This window comes from Macrotis lagotis, chromosome 7 (genome assembly GCF_037893015.1).
Source record: "Macrotis lagotis isolate mMagLag1 chromosome 7, bilby.v1.9.chrom.fasta, whole genome shotgun sequence".
Lineage (NCBI taxonomy): Eukaryota > Metazoa > Chordata > Mammalia > Peramelemorphia > Peramelidae > Macrotis > Macrotis lagotis.
In genome coordinates this window covers 208,130,390-208,152,831 of record NC_133664.1, presented here as the reverse complement: position 1 = coordinate 208,152,831, position 22,442 = coordinate 208,130,390, and the positions used below count along the sequence as shown (strand labels likewise).

At 37.0% G+C, this 22,442-nt stretch overlaps 1 protein-coding gene across 11 annotated transcripts in view; it reads right to left on the bottom strand.

The window, feature by feature from the left end:
• Window positions 1-7,798: 7,798 nt before the first annotated feature.
• CRACR2A (calcium release activated channel regulator 2A) overlaps window positions 7,799-22,442 on the bottom strand; it is a 209,110-nt gene continuing 194,466 nt past the window's right edge. For 7 of the 11 annotated variants that reach the window (XM_074194626.1, XM_074194628.1, XM_074194630.1 and 4 more), the window contains 3 exons: window positions 18,801-18,902; window positions 15,309-15,385; window positions 7,802-12,224 (listed from right to left, as the gene is read on the bottom strand). In XM_074194626.1, coding sequence (XP_074050727.1) covers window positions 12,134-12,224; window positions 15,309-15,385; window positions 18,801-18,902 — 270 coding nt within the window. In that variant the 3' untranslated portion in view covers window positions 7,802-12,133. Of the gene's footprint in view, window positions 12,225-15,308; window positions 15,386-18,800; window positions 18,903-22,442 lie in introns of all 11 variants that reach the window. The other 4 variants (XM_074194635.1, XM_074194637.1, XM_074194636.1 and 1 more) reach the window with 3 other exon arrangements.

The window sequence follows — 22,442 nt, the reverse complement described above, 5'->3', positions numbered from 1 at the left end:
AATATAGGAGGTGGCATCTGAGCTGAGACTTGAAGGAAGGTAATGATTCCAAGAGACAGAAGAAAGGAGGCAATGCATTATAGAGAAAGGTAACTTGTGGGAACACATAGAGAGGAGAGATTCAAAATTAAATTTAGAAAACAGATACAAAGCCATTTGAATTTGAATGTAATTTGCATAGTCTATTGTGGTTCACATGTTTTAGTTGTGTCTAACTCTTAGTGACCCTATTTTGAATTTTCTTGGTGAAGATTCTAGAGTAGTTTGACATTTCCTTCTTCTGCTTATTTTATAGATAAGGGAACTGAGGTAAACAGGGTTAAATGACTTGTCTAGGATCACACAGCTAATGTTTCAAACAAATTTGAACTTAGGTCTTCCTGGCTAGGCCTGGCACTCTATCCATTGTACCACCTAGCTACCCTTATTAGTCTAGAATGGTTGAGTTTCCTTAACTTCTTGGGATAATTTTGACTTATCAGGTGTTTAGATACAAAAAAATATGTACAAGGTAATAAGTTCACCCTGGCCTTAAAATGCATTTCTAAGCTCTAAATATAGTAAGGTAGGTATCTTGAGTTGAAAGGAACCTCCAAGTTTACCAAAAGAGAGATGGCTGAGGAAGGAGATGAGTGCCATTCACTGCGGAGTGGAAGATCTATGTAAGGTATTTTCCTCAGGAGCAGTGATTTGATAGACTTGGAGGAGGAAACCAAATTGTACTCCCACTTTCTATGATCTACCCTGAAGCAGGATTACAGGAAGGAAGACACCAACCAATCATAGGTCAAAGTAGAGTAGAAGCTCAAATCAGGTTATACAGCTGAAGTGAATCTGCATAGTTGACCATGCAGGAGGAAGTTGAATGTCTCCTTCTACTATGTTCTCTCCCTGTTTGCCCTCAAAGGGGTGATTAGGTCAGTTTTAGAAGCTAGTTTCTTCCAAAATCCTCCATTTTTGTCTAGTTTTAACCCTGTGGTAAGATTTGTTGGGCAGCAACAGTTACAGGCTGTTTGATGTATCAATTTAAAATATATATATATATATATATATATATATAGAGAGAGAGAGAGAGAGAGAGAGAGAGAGAGAGAGAGAGAGAGAGAGAATAGGAAGAGAGAGAGAGAAAAGAAGAAGAAGAAGAAGAAGAAGAAGAAGAAGAAGAAGAAGAAAAGAAGAAGGAGGAGGAGGAGGAGGAGGAGGAGGAATTCTTCCTTTCATATATAGATCAGATATTTTTGTCTAGTAAGACTGGGTTAAGGCTAGAGTTTTACAAAGGTAAATAGGAGTCAGTGTTATCTTTCTATAAACCTTGTTTTAAAAAAGGAACAAAAATATAGAAAGAACACTGGGTCTTTTTTTTCTTACTATTTGTTAGTGAATCAAAAGCAATATAATGTGGGAAAGAGAAAAGCTATTGCTTCTATAATTTCAGAGATCAGAAGTTCTGGCTTCCACATTTACTTCAAAAGCAAAACCACTAAGGGAGCAAGGAGGGGAGGATTCTGTGCAGACACAGTTCCCCAGCCAGAGGTTATCAAGTGTATAGTTAATGTGGTAATGCTACCATAACAACTTGGGCAGTCCCTTGCAGTGTCCAAATTTATTTCCCTTGACTTAGTTAGATCACTAAAAAGGTTAAACTAAAGGGGGTGGAATAGCAAAGGAAGGAAAGAACTAGGCAAAAGGAAGGAAAGCTATTCTCCCAAGAGCTGAACCATGGAAGACAGAACCACCAAACGTCTGGGGGAAAAAAGCATCACCTGATCGAAGATAGTGAGAGCTATCAGAAATAGGGAATGGTAGTAAGAAGGAAATACTACCTCTCAATTTGCTGAAGCCCCATCCTGGGAAGTACTCTAAGTAATGAAGATCAAACAGGTCTATGAAGGGAAGGTTGCAACTTTGGGGGTGAGGCTCTGCTCATTCTCTGTGGGCTCAGATAACAGTCTCTTCTATTATCTATATGAAATAATATAGTTTTATAATTTGAACCTTGTGAAACTAAGTGCTTCTAATGTGAACTGGTGGGTATCCTTGGAGAAAGGGAGTTTACAGATATTGACTTTCTCAGGTTTAAGCTGGATGAGAGAAATAAGAAACTGAGAGTTCCTCAAATCATACCTTGGTCCTTTCAGTCAAAAAGGAAGCATTTGACAATGGTTATGTACAGATAAGGAAGCTAATTTTCAAGGAAAAGGTAACTTGCTCAAGATTGTATACATAGTAAGCAGCAGCAAAGTCAGCATTTGAAGTCTGGCCCCTCTTGACCTCAAATTGGGGGCTCTTTTCACTGTTCCATGAACATTTTTCATAAGGCAAGTTTCTCTCCCAGATTAATCCCATTCTTGGTCAGGGAGGTTAGTCTATGAAAGTTATAAGGTCCTACACTTTCCTAGGAATTCTCTTTTGTCCCTAAGGAGACCCTCTTCCTATGGTAGGAGGGAATTCGTATAATCTCATGTTTGTCAGATACACAAGTCAGATCTGGGTAGAACCTAGACAAGATCTAAGTTGGAAAGGGAGATGGGTGGAGAGAAGAAAAGAATAGTTGGGGAAAGGGTAATGTCATAGAGAGTAGAGATGTTGTCAGGAAAAACTGAAAATCAAGGCAGGACAGATCGTAGGGATAGATAAAGTAGTCTAATCATAAGCTTTAGATAGAATAAGAATCTTAAAGATCAGAGAATCCAGCCCTTTCATTTTATTTTATTTATTTATTTTTTGAGGTCTTAATAACTTTTATTTTTTTATCATGAATGTAACAAACATCAAGCAAACACAAACATTTCTATTTATACAAAGTAGGAAAAGATACAGTGAATGCTTATTATATACAGCTTATTGAGTTTTTTAAATATAATAAAATAGTATGGAATAAGGATTAGTGACAATATCCTAAGTTTGACTGTCTTTCTCTCTCACACATACATATACACACCCTCAACAAATTTCAGTTCCTCCTTATCACTTCTCAGATCAATTTGTTTGATATGTAAATTCAGTCCTAGAGCCAGGAAGGTCTGGTTCAAGTCTTGCCTATGATATAAGTTTGCTGCATGACCCTGGGTAAGCCATTCAATGTCATAATGGGCCCAGGAAACTCTCTAAGATGATATGTTGAACATAGCCAATATGCAAATATGTTTGACATGATATGACATGTATAATTTTTTAAATTTATTTTTATTAAAGATATTATTTGAGTTTTACAATTTTCCCCCCAATCTTACTTCCCTCTCCCCACCCCACCCCCATGGAAAGCAATGTGTCAGTCTTTACTTTGTTTCCATGTTATACCTTGATCCAAATTGGGTGTGATGAGAGAGAAATCATATCCTTAAAGAAGAGACAAGAAGTCTAAGAGGTAACAAGATCAGGCAATAAGATACCTGTTTTTTTCTAAATTAAAGGGAATAGTTCTTGAACTTTGTTCAAACTCCACATCTTCTTATCTGGATACAGATGGCGTTCTCCTTTGCAGACAGCCCAAAATTATTCCCAATTGTTGCACTGATGGAATGAGCAAGTCCTTCAAGGTTGATCATCACTCCCATGTTGCTGTTAGGGTATACAGTGTTTTTCTGTTCTGCTCATCTCACTGAGCATCAGTTCATGCAAATCCCTCCAGGCTTCCCTGAAATCCCATCCCTCCTGGTTTCTAATAGAACAATAGTGTTCCATGACATACATATACCACAGTTTGCTAAGCCATTCCCCAAATGAAGGACATTTACTTGATTTCCAATTCTTTGCCACCACAAACATGGTTGCTATAAATATTTTTGTACAAGTGATGTTTTTACCCTTTTTCATCATCTCTTCGGGATATAGAACCAGTAGTGGTATTGCTGGGTCAAAGGATATGCACATTTTTGTTGACCTTTGGGTGTAATTCCAAGTAGTTCTCCAGAAGGGTTGGATGAGTTCACAGCTCCACCAACAGTGTAATAGTGTCCCAGATTTCCCACAACCCTTCCACCAATGATCATTATCCTTTCTGGTCATATTGGCCAGTCTGAGAGGTGTGAGATGGTACCTCAGAGAAGCTTTAATTTGCATTTCTCTAATAATTAATGATTTAGAGCATTTTTCATATGGCTGTGGATTGCTTTGATCTCCTCATCTGTAAATTGCCTTTGCATATCCTTTGACCATTTTTCAGTTGGGGAATGGCTTTTTGTTTTAAAAATGTGACTCAGTTCTCTGTATATTTTAGAAATGAGTCCTTTGTCAGAATCATTAGTTGTAAAGATTGTTTCCCAATTTACTGCATTTCTTTTGATCTTGGTTACAGTGGTTTTATCTGTGCAAAAGCTCTTTAATTTATTGTAATTGAAATCATCTAATTGGTTTTTGGTGATGTTCTCCAACTCTTAGTCATAAATTGCTCCCCTTTCCATAGATCTAACAGGTAAACTAGTCCTTGATCTTCTAATTTGCTTATAGTATTGTTTTTTATGTCTAAGTCCTGTAACCATTTAGATCTTATCTTGGTAAAGTGTGTTAGGTGCTGGTCTAATCTAAGTTTCTTCCATACTAACTTCCAATTATCCCAGCAGTTTTTATCAAAGATGGAGTTTTTATCCCAATGGCCGGACTCTTTGGGTTTATCAAACAGCAGATTACTATAATCATCTCCTGCTTTTACACCTAGTCTATTCCAGTGGTCCACCACTCTATTTCTTAGCCAATAACAAACAGTTTTGATGACCAATGCATTATAATATAATTTTAGATCAGGTAGGGCTAAGCCACCTTCTTTTGCACTTTTTTTCATTAAGCTCCTGGTAATTCTTGACTTTTTATTTCTCCATATGAATTTACTTATTTTTTTCTAACTCATTAAAGTAATTTTTTGGAATTTTGATTGGTAGGGCACTAAATAGATAGTTTAATTTTGGTAGAATTGTCATTTTTATTATATTAGTTTGGTCTATCCATGAGCAATTGATATTTGCCCATTTATTTAAATCTGATTTAATTAGTGTGAGAAGTGTTTTATAATTGTTTTCAAAAAGATTCTGAGTCTGTCTTGGCAAATAGACTCCCAAGTGTTTTATATTGTCTGAGGTTACTTTGAATGGGATTTCTCTTTCTAGCTCTTCCTGCTGTATCTTGCTAGACATATATAGAAAAGTTGAGGATTTTTGAGGGTTTATTTATTTGTTTATTTATTTATTTATTACGTTTTTGAAAGGCAAATGGGGTTAAGTGGCTTGCCCAAAGCCACACAGCTAGGCAATTATTAAGTGTCTGAGACCGGATTTGAACCCAGGTTCTTCTGACTCCAGGGCAGGTGCTCTATCCACTACACCACCTAGCTGCCCTGAGGGTTTATTTTATATCCTGCAACTTTGCTAAAATTGCTAATTGTTTCCAGTAGTTTTTTGGATGATTTCTTGGGATTCTCTAGGTAGACCATCATGTCATCTGCAGAGTGAGAGTTTTGTCTCTTCCTTCCCAATTCTAATTCCTTCAATTTCTTTTTCTTTTCTAATTGCTGATGCTAACATTTCTAATACAATATTGAATAGTAGTGGTGATGAGGGGCACCCTTGTGTCACCCCTGATCTTATTGGGAATGCCTCTAGCCTCTCCCCATTGAATATAATGCTTGTTGATGGTTTCAGATAATTATTTTAAGGAACAGTCCATTTATTCCTACACTCTCTAGTGTTTTTAGTAGGAATGGATGCTGTATTTTGTCAAAAGCTTTTTCAGCATCTATTGATATGATCGTATGATTTCTGATAGGTTTGTTGTTGATATAACTGAGTATACTAACAGTTTTCCTAATATTGAACCAACCCTGCATTCCTGAAATAAATCCTACTTGATCATAATGTATTATCCTAATGATAACTTGTAATCGTTTTGCTAAGATTTTATTTAAGATTTTTGCATCTATATTCATCAGGGAAATAGGTCTATAATTTTCTTTCTCTGTTTTAACTCTTCCTGGTTTAGGTAACAGCACCATATTCGTTTCATAGAAAGAGTTAGGCAGAGTTCCATCTTTCCCTATTTTTCCAAAGAGTTTATATAGGATTGGAACCAATTGTTCCTTAAATGTTTGGTAGAATTCACTTGTGAATACATCAGGCCCTGGAGATTTTTTCTTAGGGAGTTCAATAATGGCTTGTTGAATTTCTTTTTCTGAGATAAGGTTGTTTAGGTATTTAATCTCTTCTTCATTTAACCTGGGCAACTTATATTTTTGTAAATATTCATTCAATTCACTTAGATTATCAAATTTATTGGCATAGAGGTGGGCAAAATAATTTTGAATTATTACTTTAATTTCCTCCTCATTGGTGGTGAGTTCACCTTTTTCATTTATGATACTAGCAATTTGGTTTTCTTCTTTCTTTTTTTTTAATCAAATTGACCAGAGGTTTATCAATTTTATTGGTTTTTTCATAATACCAACTTTTGGTTTTATTTATTAATTCAATAGTTTTTTTTTGCTTTTGATTTTATTAATTTCTCCTTTAATTTTTAGAATTTCTAATTTGGTATTTAATTGGGGATTTTTGATTTGTTCTTTCTCTATTTTTTTTAGTTGTATGCTTAGTTCATTGATTTCCTCTTTCTCCAATTTATTCATGTAAGCATTTAGAGCTATACTATATCCCCCGAGAGTTGCTTTGAATGAATCCCATAGGTTTTGGTATGTTGTTTCATTATTATCATTATCTAGGATAAAATGGTCAATTCTTTCTATAATTTGTTTTTTGGTCCACTCATTTTTTAAAATGAGGTTATTCAGTTTCCAATTTGTTCTGGGTCTATATCTCCTTGGCCTAATATTGCATATGACTTTTATTGCATTGTGATCTGAGAAAGATGTATTCACTATTTCTGCCTTTCTGCAGTTGATCATTAGGTTTTTATGTGCTAGTACATGGTCAATTTTTGTATAAGTTCCATGTACTGCAGAGAAAAAGGTATATTGCCTTCTATCCCCATTCAATTTTCCCCATAAGTCTACCATATCTAATTTTTCTAACAATCTATTTACCTCCTTAACTTCTTTCTTGCTTATTTTATGATTCAATTTATCTAGATCTGAGAGTGGGAGGTTGAGGTCTCCCACTAGTAGAGTTTTGCTGTCTATGTCTTCCTGTAGTTCTTTCAGCTTCTCCTCCATGAATCTGAGTGCTGTTCCACTGGATGCATATATTCAGTATTGAAATAACTTTATTGTCTATGGTACCTTTTAGGAGGATAAAGTTTCCTTCCTTATCTCTTTTAACGCTATCTGCTATCTATTTGTGCTGCTGCTTTGTCTGAGATAAGGATTGCTACCCCTGCTTTTTTTACTTCAGCTGAAGCAAAATATATTTTGCTCCAACCTTTTACCTTTAATCTATATGTATCTCTCTGCTTCAGATGAGTTTCTTGTAGGCAGCATATTGTAGGATTCTGGTTTTTAATCCACTCTGCTATTTGCTTATGTTTTAAGGGAGAGTTCAGCCCATTCACATTCAAAGTTATGATTACTAATTCTTTATTGCCCTCTGTGCTATCTTCCTTCTGTTTGCATTTTCCCCTTTCCCCCCCTTTATCCATATTCCCCAGTCTTTTGTTTCTTAATACCACCCCCTTCAGTGTGTTTGCCCTCCTATATCACCCCTCCCCTTTCTTTCCCCTTTCACTTTTTCCCTTTTCCTTCCCTTCCTTTTGTTGGTTCCCTCTTTATTTCCCCACTCCTCTTCCTTTTCTCTGTCTCCCCCACCCCTTTTCACCTTATAATACTTGAAAGGTTAGATGTTTTATAAGTTAATTGAGTATGTGTAGGTTGACTTTAAGCCAAGTCTGATAAGAAGAAGATTCAGGTGTTTCTCATCTACTCCCTTCTTCCCCCCTATTACCATAGGTTTTTTGTACCTCTTAGTGTAATGAGTTAACCCCATTCAATCCCCTCCGTCCTCCCATCTCTTTCCTGTCCCCCATTTTAAGGAGGTAGTGTTTTTAGTTCAGTATATTCTATGTAATAGAGTTAAAATTCTTGAGTTATTAGAGCCTTTCTCCCAAGTGGGGTTAAAGCCAGTTACATCCCATTAGATAGCAGTCTCATGGATAGATCATGAATGTCCATCATTTCTGGCTAGGTATATTCTCTCTGTTAGAGTTACAGTTCTCCAGATTTATGAGAATCCTTTTCCCTATGCTGGGATATAGCCAATTTCAACTTACTGGATAGCAGTTTTTTTCCCCTTTTACTGCCTCCCCCTTTTTTTAACCTTTTCATGTGTCTCTTGAACTTCCTGTGTGATGTCCAAATTTTCTATTTAGCTCTGGTCTTTTCATCAGGAATTTTTGGAATTCTTCCATTTCATTAAATGTCCATCTTTTCCTCTTTTTCCCTGGAAGAGAAGACTCAACTTTGCGGGAAAGTAGATTCTTGGCTGTATTCCAAGCTCCCTTGCTCTTCGAAATATCTCATTCCAGGCCCTTCAATCCCTTGATGTTGATGCAGCCAGGTCCAGTGTGATCCCTACTGTGGCTCCTTGATATTTAAATTGTTTCTTTCTGGCTGCTTGCAGGATTTTCTCTTTTATCTGATAGTTCTGGAATTTGGCCACAGCATTCCTTGGTGTTTTCATTTTAGGATCTTTTTCTAGAGGGAATTGATGTGTTCTTTCAATAACTACTTTGCCCTCCAGTTCCATGATATCAGGGCAGTTTTCCATCACTAGATCCTGTAATATTAAGTCCAGGCTTTTTTTTCTCTCTTCAATGTTTTCAGGAAGTCCTATAATTCTCAGGTTGCACCTCCTTGATCTATTCTCAAGGTCAGTGGTTTTGTTGATGAGGTATTTTATATTTTCTTCTATTTTTTCTATTTTTTGATTTTGTTTAACTGGCTCTTGCTGTCTCATGGAGTCATTAGTTTATGCAGACTCCATTCTATATTTTGGGGGAGGGGTTTTCTTCATTAACCTTTTGCAACACCTTTTCCAATTGGTCAATTCTACTTTTGGAAGAGCTTTCCATTTGACCAATTGAGTTTTGAGAGAATTATTTTCTTTTTGCATCTGCCCAATTGAGGATCTGAGAGAATTACTCTCATTTTGTATTTGTCCAATTGATGGTGTGAGAGATTTATTCTCATTTTGTATTTGTCCAATTTAGGACCTGAGAGATTGATTCTCCTTTTGTATTTGTCCAATTGTACTTTCTAAGGATTTGTTTTCTTGTTGCAAGGTATTAATTGTCTTTTCCAAATTTTCCAGTTGATTTTTAAGCTCCTTCCTTATTTCTTCAAGGAAGTCTTTCTCTACTGAAGACCAGACTGTATTCTCCTCAGAGGTTCTACGTCTTTCTGAGTTAGTGTCTTTCCCTTCCCCGAATTTTTCTATGGATCCACCTTTCTGCTGACCCTTCTTCATTTTGCTAAGATCTTGAGTTTGGGAGGGGCTGGTTCACAGGGGCTTGGGATCACTAAAGGCTTTACTCACTGAATGTAATTTCTCTGGCTGGCCAGTTGGAGGTGCTGGTTGCTTCCTCTGGAGTGACCTTGATTGAGACCTTCTCCCTTTGCTTGAAGGGAGGAGTTGGAGCTATTGAATTCTTTTGCCTTCAGTCAATGGTGGTCTTTACCCTGGCCTGAGGTCATTTGTCAGCTGGGCTGCTTCTTCTGCTCACACACCTGGGCCAGAAGCAGAATTAGTCTGAAAATGTTTGTTCTTGGAAGAGGCCTCAGCAGCAATGGAGACATGGACTCTGAGATCCTCAGACAAGAGGAGCTAAGGCATGGTGTCTGCAGCTCTCCTGCACCGGAACTCTCCCCCCAGCCTTGTCAGCAAGCTCCAGAGGGACAGCACCAATGCCAGTCCCTCTGCTCCCTAGTTGACTCAAGCCCCTGCCATCTAGCCTCACCACTGATCCAACAGGTCTGGCTCTTGGGCCCTCAGATTCCTGGCTCCAATTCATCTGCTAATCCTCCTCATCCGGGGCTGATCCTCCCTCTGAGCCCAGACTCACCTGCCCGAATCTGTCCAGTGCTGCTGGGGGAGACAAATCCTGAGGTAGATGTTCTTTCTCCTGACTTTTCTTTCTGGGTTTTGTGGGTCCAATTTCTGTTAAGAGGTTTATTTCATTTGATTGGGGAAAGGTCAGGAGACTTTAGAACTGTGCCTGTCTTCTCTCCACCATCTTGGCCGGAAGATATCCCCTTCATTTTAAAGAATGACCCAAAGAGCTACAAATCGGGGATTTAAATCCAGGGCAACTGACCCCAGGTCTTGCACCCTTTATGGTATACCATTCTACTCCTTCTACAAAACTATTCTAAGCACTGTACCCTTCACCTCTATTGATGCCAAATTACCAAATATTGAGGTGGTAAATGGCACTCTTTAAACTTTTGCCAGATAGATTTCAGGGAGGTGGTCCGGCAACTCTTTCCAGATGGATAGCAGGCTAGGAATCTGCCTATCTGTGGAGAAGTGAGAGAATTGACCACAGAGTTAGAGTTCTTCTGTCACCTTTTCCGTTCCTCCAAATCTATATATGAACAGGTCACTTCCCAGAGGTGCCTCTGGACTGGAAATTGACAGAAGGCAACATCTCATTGCAGGGCAGTGATTCATGGAACATTAGAATTGGAAAGTCATCTAGTTTTACAAATGAGGAAACTGAGGCTCAATTATTCCCAATCTTTTTCCATTCCAGTTAAGATGACAGCAACATTTTTCTTCTTTCTCAAATTCCATCAAAATATCAAAAGACACAGCTACAGATTTTTTTTAGTTTTGTTTTTAAAATATGATCTCCTGGGGAAGGGGTGTGGGAGGAGGGGGGGAGGGAGGAAAAGAGGAGAATAAAGAAAATTAAGTTGGTAACTATGGACCTAGTGTGGGGCCTCTCTGGCATAGCTGAAAGCCTAGTGATTTCTCTTGCAGGAGTGTCAATCTAGCCCATTAATCATCATATACAGTTTTTCTAAAAGCTATTTTGAGAAACATTTAGAAAATGGCTTTTATATAGCTATATGTATTGTATTTATATCCCTAGAAATGGTCTCTGTTTTAGAAGCAGATGGCTTTTTATTCTGCCTTCCTTCTCTTCCTTTCTTTTCTTCCTGCCTTCTTTCCTCTCTTTTTTCTTCTATTTTCTCCCTTCTTCCTTCCTTTTTCTTTTTTCCTTCTTTTGATTTTCATCTCTTTTGTCTACAGTAGGGATCAAATAAGTTCACTTTCCTAATCCCTGATGAAATCTAGCTTGGTGGAGGTGGGAGGGGGGAGAGGGGAGGTAGAGATTTGATGTTGAGGTCATGGGTCCTTTGTAACCCACCTTTTCAAGAAAGCTAATAGTGATCAATCAGAAAAAAACAAGGTCACTGGCCCCAAAACTGCCCTTTTCAGCCTGAGTCAGAGTTAGGCTAGTGAAAAGGGTCTGACCTATGTTCTGCTGTTACAAAAGGATCTGGAGGGTCTCATTGAAATACCTCCTTTTTTATATAGTTGAAGTAACTGAAGTACAGAGTCTTAATGCCTTTTTTAGTCAGGGTACTTGGAGAAGTTTGGAATGAGATTATGAGTGTTCTGGTCTAGGTATTTTCACAAGAAGTTTTTTATTTTTTAGTTTATTTACAAGAAATCTTTATTTTATTATTGAGTCAAAATAATTGAAACCCAGCTAAATAAAATCAAGGCCTAGGAAGTGTTTACAGACAGTTTAGTTACTGGAGAATGAGCCTTGATTAGTCCCTGAGGAGGACTCAGGTTGCTGTCCAATAAACAGCAAATCTACTTATAAAAAAAGGCCAGGTTCATTATGATGCTTGAAGATGTCCTGGGCTAGGACATCTTCAAGCATAGGGGAAGCATAGGCGAGATGTAGAAAGGCACATAATGACCTTTGTCAAGCCTGTCCCTCTTCTCTCCATCCTTACTCCCTTTTTTATCACAGGAAACAAAGCTCTAAAAATGGAAATATGGTCTTAAGGTACAGGGAGGGGGGGTGGAGTAGACCCCTAGTGTCTAACAGTAGCTTCCACAAGAGGAATGAGTCATTGAAATGAATCAAGTTCTGATTCATTTGTTGACTGGTGGCATCAACAGAGAGCTTTGACTCTGGATCTGAGATGGGACCTGGGATTTCAAAGTCCAGTTTAGGTGTCCTACTGCTGGCCACAGCAGACCTTCTTCTTGGGTTGATGGTGAACCTGGATGATATTATCTTTCACAGTATCTTCTTGTTCCTTGAGTATCCTGAGAAAGAAAGATGAGTCATTAGTTAGGGAGGAACAACCTCCAGATGAATCATAGTGAAGACTAGAGGTAGGCAATGCAAGTATTATTTATCTCCATCTGAGAGATCAGGAAACTGAGGTTCATAGAGAGGAGATGACTTGCCTGTAGCCAAAGAGCTAGTACGTAGCAGTTACTATTTGATCTATCATTATAATGTCAGCCAGGGGGTTAAACCACAAGGTAATATGAGAGGTGAGTACCAGAGAATTTAAAATAATAGCAGTGTAAAACTTTATTCTTTTCAATATGAGCTTCTTGAAAGCACGAACTGTCTTACTTTTCTAGTTGTATTTTCAGTACTTAGTACAGTGTTTTGAATATAGTAATCTATTAATAAATGCTTTGTTCATTCATTAAATGGTTCATTTCATTTTTAAAATTTGTTTTTTTAATTTTGTCTGTTTTTGCATCACTTAAATTTTTCCTCTTCCTCCCAGAGAGCTATCCCTTGTAACAAAAAAATATTTTTCAAGGGGAAAAAGAAAAAGAGAAAAAACTTTTAAAATTTATTTAATTTTTAATTTATGGGATAAAACAATCATTTCTGTAACATTGTATAACAAAAATAAAGATTGCCCATGAAACTCTAATAACAAGAAGAAGAAGAATGAGAAAAAATTTACTAAGTCAATAACTTTTTAAAAAACTGCATGCAATGTTCTATATTTTTCTATGCAAAGGAGTGGTGGAGATGTCTTCAGAACATTAAATTCTTATGACAATCTTGAGACTTAACAATGGAGATATATTATTGTCATTTCCACTTTACAGATATGGAAACTGAGGCTCAGAGAAGTTAAGGGACTTACCATGCTTTTATAATGAGTTATTAAATATCTAAGACTAGCTAAGTGTTCCTACACATCTCCCGGCTCCCAATTCAGTATTTTTCCCATTAATATCAACTCTCTACAGGATTCACTAAGTGATTGTTAGTATGAGAGTACTTTTAGATCTTTAACCCTTTTGGAAAGAGATAGTATGGGTAGCCAAAGAGCACTGTCTTCAGGACCTCCCATTGAACTAGTGTGAGCAACACTTTCAAGGAGACCAATGTCAATATTGACTCCTACATCATTACTGCCTCTTTTCCTTTACCCCAGGGGCTTAATCTTGCATTTCCCTCTCTCTCTCTCTCTCTCTCTCTCTCTCTCTCTCTCTCTCTCTCTCTCTTTCTCTCTCTCTCTTAAGATTTCAATTTGGTCACTTATTGACTAAGATATATAACCTTGGGAAGTAATTTCACCTCTTTGATCCTCAGTTTCCTTAGCTATAAAATGGGGATAACATTTGAATCATCTTCCCCACTCTGCAGTTCTAAGGCTCCAGTGAGTTATGTGTGGGAAGCACGTTACTGCCTAACACATTATGTAAATCACTACTTCTATTATTTCAGTGCTCTGATGCACTTATCATGGAAAAGTGTATGTTGTAGTCAACTGTGTTGGTGTCTAACGCCCAGTGGTGCATCAGAGCACAGACCGTGTTTGATCTAAATTTCTTTTCTCTCCTATTTTGCTTAGTATGCTTACAGTAGGGGTACAGTGGATAGGGTGCTGGACCTAGAGTCAGGAAGACTTTTCTTGGGTTCAAATCTGACCTTGGACACTTACTATCTGTGTGACCCTGGACAAGTCACTTAACCCTGTATGCCTCAGTTTCCTCATCTGTAAAATGACCTGGAGAAAGAAATGGCAAACCATTCCAGCATCTTTGCCAAGAAATCCCAAATGTAGTTACAGATGGTTGGACATGATTGAAATGACTAAGCAATAACAACTTAGTATATTTTGAATTTTTATATTGTATTGTGTTTTGTTGTAGTTTGTTGTATAGTATTGCATTATATTAAGGCTAGTCCTGTCTATCTTTCAAGCAGGAAAAACAAAACCATAATATTTAGTGCTTGAAAGGATGTTAAATCATGTAATCCAACCCTCTTGTGGAGAAACTAAGGCCTGAAGAAATAATGGAGTTAGGTCCTTTAACTTTAAATTTAGCATTCTACTCACTGTATTATATTGTTTCTCCCTTCAGCCCCCAGAGAAAAACCAAAGCCAGAGAGGAGTGTTACCCACAGTCATATAGCTAATCACCATGAGATATTAACAGGACATGACCCCAAGTCTCTTGACCTATACTTTAGTAAATCTTTCCATCACATTAGAGGATTTTTTCCAACACCACATCTCATCATTTTTACACTTTAACTCTCTGTCCATTTGGACTAAACCTGTACCCCCTAAAACTAACAACATGCTTGGGATTTCATTTTGCTATCAAAAGTTAGAATCATATCTAATCTAGAATCAAAGTTTTGCAAGGTCATTATGCTAGAATTATGCTATTCTGCTTTGTCTTGGGATGAAATGATGACCAGCAAAGCAACTCCACCCCATTCTCTCTGATATTTGTTTTCTTTAGTGAATCAGTGTTTTCTTCCCTTTTTTCCCCTCTACCATTTCACTATGGTAGATTTTAGATACATCTAATAAAAATTTCACTTCAAAGGACCATGCCTTTATTAATAGGAACTCCTTTCAAAGATGATAAGAAGATACATCAGATTAATTTCTATATAGAATCTCTTCTGGACCTACACCCCCAAAACAAAAGAAAAATGATTAAAAAGGGGGGGACATACTTAAGGTTTCCTTAAACCTTGATCACAAATTCTGCAAATTTAAATTTAAAACAAACGTTTTAAAACCATCTATTATATGCAATATATACAGCAGACTCTGTCCCATTGATGGCTATACTCTTCCAGTCTCTTGAAGGGAGAGAATTTTAGGATCACTAATGCACCAGATTCTCAGTCTAGACACTTTTCCTCTGCTCTATTCCTCTGAAGAGATGGATGGGACTTTCTCCATCTAGAGATAACAATGCTCACTGCTGCCATGTTCTATGGGTAAGGCTAAATTATGACTCTCATCAGACGGAGTAAAAACCAGATTTGGTCTCCTCATTCTTTTTCTCCTTTAAGACATTTGTAATGCTGTGTATTGGCAGAATGTTATTTTATTTTTATTTTCTTACCTGGCGAGGTGAAGCAGAGATTCTTTGACATTATAGCCTGAAAATGCACTGCATTCATAGAAGATCAAATCATCCTCCTAGACCCATGAGACAGAAGGAAAAAGAGTGCTTAGAGGGATAAAAAGGTGCAGTTTCCTTGGGAAGACATTAGGGATGAAAAGCAATCCTGTCATCCTTCATCCCAACCTAGAACTCCCCAATTCCACCTCTCTATTTCTAGTTTATATCCTCTAGATTCCCTAGACCAGTATAGGACCATAACAAGTAGGATACTAGCAATTTAACATTAACATCATAATAATGATATTGCCAACACTGTCTTAATAGAAGGGCTAGACAATTACTCACATTAGACTTAGTCACAACAGATTTGGCTGTTTCACATTCTTTCTCAACTTTATGAAAAGACATATGATGCTATGGTTCATAGTGCAACTTTAAAAAATATATTTTTTCTCAGTCAACAAAATTCTTTTTTTATTTATTTTAATCTGAACTTAATAAGTAAAAAAGCATTTTCATAACAGTAGGACAGAAAAACATAATTGTATGTGAAACTGTAAATCTATTATGTACAACTTACTATTACTTTTTTAAACATATAATAAAATTATCATGTAACTTTTTTCCCTTTTTTCTTCCCTCCTTCCTCCATCCTAGAGATGGCTACCACTAGACACACTTACGTATGTATACACACACACACACCATTCTATATACCAGTTTTTTTTTTCTTCTGGTTGCAGATAGCATCTTCCTTCATAGGTCCTTTATAGTTAATTTTGGCATTTATAATAGCCAAAATGGCTAATTAATGCAAAACTGTTCTTAAAATAATTTTTCTGTTACTATATACAGCATTCTCTTAGTTCTGTTCATTTTGCTTTTTATTCTTTCAGGCAAGTCCATCCATGTTTTTCAATGATCATTGAGCTCACCATTTCTTAAAGCACATTACACATTGGTCAAGTCATTTAACCCTATTGCCTTGCAAAAAATAAAAAAAGCACAATACATAATAGTAAACTCAAAGTACAATACACATCAATCATGTACCATCAAACATATACCATGTTTAGTCATTCCCCATTGATGGGAAATTTTTAAATTGTAGGGCAATTTTTAAAGCATCTATGTGCTTCAATTTAACATTCAGCCACTTTCTAGCTATATATCCTTGGAAAAATAATCTCTGAAATTTAGTTTATCTATCTACAAAATAGGAACATTAATTCTTACACTATTCACATCACAGGATGAATAAGAACCAAATGAAATAATGTATAAAAAGTGTTTTGTAAGCACAAAGCACTGAATAAAAGTTAACATTACTACCACTAGTAAAGCCTTCTTGAATGTAAAATGTAAAGGTTGGACTAGAAACTATATTCACAGCACTGAAAGGAAGCTTAGATGTTTTGTCCAACCTCCTCATTTCATATATCATATAGCATCAATATCATACGATATGTTAACAGTGGATTCAGAATTGAATCTTAGGATAACTCCTAGGCTGGTGTTATGACTATGCTAAACTAATTTCTTTCTGCCCCTATATATTCTCTGATTGTATAATAATAATGCCTGACATTGGCTTTAGTACTTTTGGGGTGTTGGGAAAATATATACTTTGTGCTTTTCATATCCCTTTTCTATCCATGACATCATTTTATTTTTCTAACAGCTAATAAGCTTTCCAGCTACTTTTATTTTTTGGTTCAGCAGCTCATCACTTCCCCAGCCTTTCTTTCTCTCTAGCTATAAAACCTGCTCGGAAGATGTTAATGACATGGTAGGCAACTCTAATTTCAGAGGTACAGGGAATTCACCTGTCTCTTCCAATGCAGACTGCAAGTCAGTTAATAGGTCAACAAGCATATATTAAGCACCTGCTATATGCTCACCACTGAGGAGTCTAAGAAAGGTAAAAAGAAATTGTATCTTGAAGAGCTCAGAGTCTAATGGAAGAGATAGTCATGTATGAATTAGATAGATGTAGGATAAACTGGGAATAGTCTCAGAAGGAAGGTACTAAAGTGAAGGAGGATGGGGAAAGGCTTCTTGTAGAAGGTGAGACTTTAGCTGAGACTTAAGGTAAACCAGCAGGTAGAACAGAAGAGGGAGGGAATTCTGAGTATATTATTGATTGTCCTTCATAGTCAAAGAGGACCATTATATCAGGAAAGTGATGTCATGATATGCAAGTGACTTGAATTTAAGTGACAGGAGGCAGTGATAAGTCACCAGTCTCACTTTCTCCTCCAGGGCTATCTGGGTCCAGTGGCACTTGGAGATGGCTCTGGATGTAGTGGGAGGCCCTGACCTTTTCAAGATAAGGTCTTTCCCATGTTTCAGTTTGTCTGAGACTAATTGACTAAGTCTAGGTAAAAAAAAATAAGACAAAAAAGTGGCCTCTTTTTAAAAACTAAAAAAAAAAAATCAATCTGTAAGGGGAAGACCCTCAGGATTTCAGGTGAGGACAGAAACAACTGCTATTTACTCTCACTGAGCCATCAAAACCCTATAATCAAAAGAGGCTTAGGTTGGAACTTCTTACTGGCCAATCAGTAAGGCATCTTCCAAAATTTTTGATCTCCTTCCACCAACACCCCACAATGCTAGACCCACTCATCTTTCTGCTACACTTCAGCTCTTTTCCCCTAACATATTATATACTTTTCTGTAACCAACACATTCAGCCCCTCCCACTTCAACTCTGATCAATCATTTGTTGACAAAATAAAAGGGAACCCAGAAAAACCACAGATAGAGATTAAAAACAGTCCAGGAAATTGCCTCCCTCTTTGGGTCACTGGCTAATTTTCACTAGGCCTAGTATTTTACTGCTCTCTTAGATGTGTAGGTTTATTTTGCTTATTTTCTTTTTTAAAAAATTTATTTATTTTGAATTTTACAATTTTTCCCCTAAACTCATTTCCCTCTTCCCAGCTCCCATAGAAGGCAGTCTGTTAGTTTTTACATTGTTTCCATGGTATACATTGATCTAAGTTGAATGTGATGAGAGAGAAATCATATCCTTAAGGGAAAAAAGTATGAGATAGCAAAATTACATAAGATAACTTTTTTTTAAATTAAAGGACTTTGTTCAAACACCACAATTCTTTGTCTGGATACAGATGGTATTCTTCATTGCAGATATCCCAAAATTGTGTCTGATAGTTGCACTGATGGAATGAGCAAGTCCATTAAGTTTGATCATCAACCCCATGTTGCTGTTAGGGTGTACAGTATTCTTCTGGTTCTGCTCATCTCACTCAGCATATTTTGCTTATTTTCAAAGCATGTTTAGTTTGACAATTCTTCCTAGGAAGTCACTCCATCTTATCTTGACATTTGAACTACTGAAAGTATGAGAGATCTCCCTCGATCCCAGTTGCCTCTAATCAAGTTCTACTGCTCATCTGTGACTTTTCCCAGGTCGTATCCTTTTCCTGACTGAACCTATTATGGGTAGAGGTATCTGCTCCTTACCTTGGCAAGACGTTCTCCATGACCTTGGGGGACTTCTCTCTCTTTTTCATTGTCAACTTTATTGCCCAGAAGGAGAATGGGAATGCTTTCTCCTGCAGCTTCCTGTAGAACAGACAAGTCCCAGATAGATCAAACTCAAGGGCAATAGAAGGCAGAGCCCAGAAGGGTTGACAAAGGCTGGTTTCCAAGAGATGAACGGGGTTTAGAATCCTCAGCATTTAGACTCTTCTGCTACAAGAGATAAAGTCATCATAAAGGAAAGAGGTGGGAAAGCAGGCTTCTCTGCAGGGTTTGATGGTGCCAAGTGCTTCCAAAATTCATTGGTTTTAGAGTTAAATATCATAGCTGTCTTCCTTACTTGACCTTGGAGAAGTCATTTCCTTTCTCCAGACCTTAGATTTTTCATTGGTTTCTCATTGATCTCTCTTAGTTTCTCATTGGGAGATTAGACTAGACCATTTCCATGGGTCTCTAATTCTAATTCTTATTAGAATCATAAAGTCTGTTAGTGAACTATAGATGGTTCCCCTAAAGTATGCACTGGACTCTCCACTCCCACCTTGCCCCAGCTGGCAATATAACTGGTTCAGTGCAATGTATATCACAGATTAGGACTATAGTTGCTCATCATAATCTAGGGAAAAGAGGAAGGCAGGAAGTGTATCCTAGGTTATATACTTTCAGACAATGCCACATGGTTCAAATAGACCCTATGAAACTGGATACCCCTTGCCCACACCTTCAAGGAGAACTCAAGGTATTCCTAAAGAGGTACCAGGGCTATAGGAAGTAAACAATAGAGGGTCAGAATGTTCATCCAAGACTCTCAAGAATTTGTCCATGGGGGGGGGGGCAGCTAGGTGGCGCAGTGGACAGAGCACCGGCTCAGGAGTCAGGAGTACCTGAGTTCAAATCTGACCTCAGACACTTAATACTTACCTAGCTGTGTGGCCTTAGGCAAGCCACTTAACCCCACTGCCTTGCAAAATAAAAAAAAAAAAGAATTTGTCCAGGGAGCTGTTCCCAGGACCTGAATATGATTACCATAGTAGAAGCTGCCACTCTGGGCTCTATAGCTATTTCATTCCTGGAGTGTCTATGTCTTAAAAAAAAAAAAACCATCCAGAAAAAGACATCCTGATTTATAAGTGTTCCATGCTTGGAATCAGGAGACTGAAGCTCAAGTGTTTGTACAATGAGGATGCCACTTGACCTCTATAGTTCTCCTCAGCCTTAAATGTCAAGATTCTGAACCCATATGAGGATTACTGGGATGAATCAATCAATTAACAAGATTTAAGGCACTCATGTTAGGAACTGTGCCAGTACTAGGGAAGAGCTCTGTAAACTTTAAGAAGGTTAAATGTAACTTGCTTGTTTTTTTTAAAAAAATCATTATAACAATGCTATATTGATATGAATATATTGATTATTAATATTATTAATATTCTATTTTAAATTATTAATTATTATTATTCTATTTAAGGAGTTAATATAGGGTAATTATATAATTCATTTGCAGGATGACCACCTTCCAATAGGCTCTTATAGCTGGACTTTATGACAAAATTTCTGTGTATTTATTCACAGCTCCAAACCCACAAAACTCACCTATACCTTGAGTTTGAAAAATGGGCCTAGAATGTAGGCCCAAATGATAATTCCATATTTTATAACCTTAGGCAAGTTATTACTTTTTGAAAGACATAATTAGCACTTTAATACTTATTTGACAACTTATGCTAATTCTTAACAACTGAATTAAAAAAATTAAATAGAAGTTCTGTGGAGTCACAGAAGCTATAAAACCTGATAGTTTCATGGATTCTTTTAATAATCACCATAACTCCAAATAAATGGTTGAATCTCATCTAACAGTCATAATAATTATGTTTAATTCACAATTATACCTAAAGGTTCTCAATGAACTCTTAATGGTTATATGCAATAAAACAGTCTATTTTGCCAAGTTTCAGTAGTTTAAAATAATATATAACTTATTCACAGAATGGGGAGCTAGAGCCCAGAGTGACTGAGAGACTATTCCAAAAGAGCCCAGAGTTAAAATACTGCATAGAATCAAGTATAAAATAACACCAAAATCTTAGTGGATAGTTTAATAACCTGATCTTAAAACTGCAATAGGACACTTGGAATACTTTGTATTTTCCCCGATTTCTCATTCTTAAAGCATAGTTAACCTCTCCTCACTATATGGCATTCTATTAATCACAATGTTTCCATCAGTTTTTATAAAAGGTCCACAAAATTACAGAATTTCAAGATGGAATCTCAGCAACCATGCAGTACAAGCCATAGCCAAAAGGAATATTAACTACAGCATTCTCAATATGGCTATGTGCTGCAGTGGAGAGGGCACTAGGCTTGGAGACAGGAAGAACTGGGTTCAAATCCTTCTTCAGGTACATAATAACTGTGTGACCCTTGGGAAGTTACCTAATTTCTATGTACCCCAGTCTCTTCATCCCTAAACAATGGTGGTTAGACAAAATGACTTCTGAGATCCCTTCTATTTCTAGATCTATCCTCTCTCTTTTTAGTTCTTCTTTGGGCATTGGAAACCTCAAAGATGAAGGTTAAATGTACATTAAAAATTAGATGGAACCTCAGTGACTTCAAATCTAATTCAGATCTTAAAAAAAATTTTATTATTAGAACATAATCAATAAGTAAGTAATTCACCACCTCTCAAATCAACCTATTTCATTTTTGGAACAATTCTAGTTGTTAAAGTTTATTTTGTCTTCTAGGAGTAAAAAAGAACAAGAACAAATTTGATCATTCTTTCACTTGGTAGTTCTTCAAAGTTCTTAAAAGACAGTTTTTAAACATGTCCTCCAACACTACCTTCATGGATTCTTTCTTTAGGGGGTTGTGGGGTAATGGGGTTATGAGACCTTACCCAAGGTCTCACAGCTAGTAAGTATTAAGTATCTGAGGCCACATTTGAACTCATGACTTCCTGACTCCAGGACCAATGCTCTATCTACTGTGCACCTAGCTGCCCCTCCATTCTCAGTTGCTTCAAAGGACCTTCACTTCCTCATTGCTCTCTATCTCATCAATGTCCTTCCTGAATGTAGCAGCCAGAAATGAGTACACTATTCTGGAATTTACCTAGCCTTGGCATGATCCAGAGGATCTATCCCTTTTATTCCTGGCACTGTTGTCTTGCACTAATGCAGCCCCAAATCAAATTAGTTTTAGGAGCTATTATAACACACCACAAAATTTAGCCTGTTTGTAAAACTGGCTGAAATTAATCAGACTTTTTTATGTCCTACCTATGGGCATTTACATATTATCCTTAAGTATTTAGTTTAAAAAATTGTATAACCTCTAGTTATCTTTTGATAACTTGACAGTTACACTCAACTTTCTTTTATTCTTAATTCTACAATCACATCCACTTTTTCTCTTCCTCTTCCTCCCAATCTCCTGTCTGTTTCATCTATTTGCTTCACTCTCCCAATGACTTTTCCAATTACCCAATAATTTATTTCATTTCACCTCATCTTACCTTGCTTTGCCAACTACCTTTCCCTTGAGTCTTCCTCTTCAGGTTCCTACTGTTTAATTTCATCCTTTACTCCTCACTCTCTGAAGTCAGAAGTAGTATCT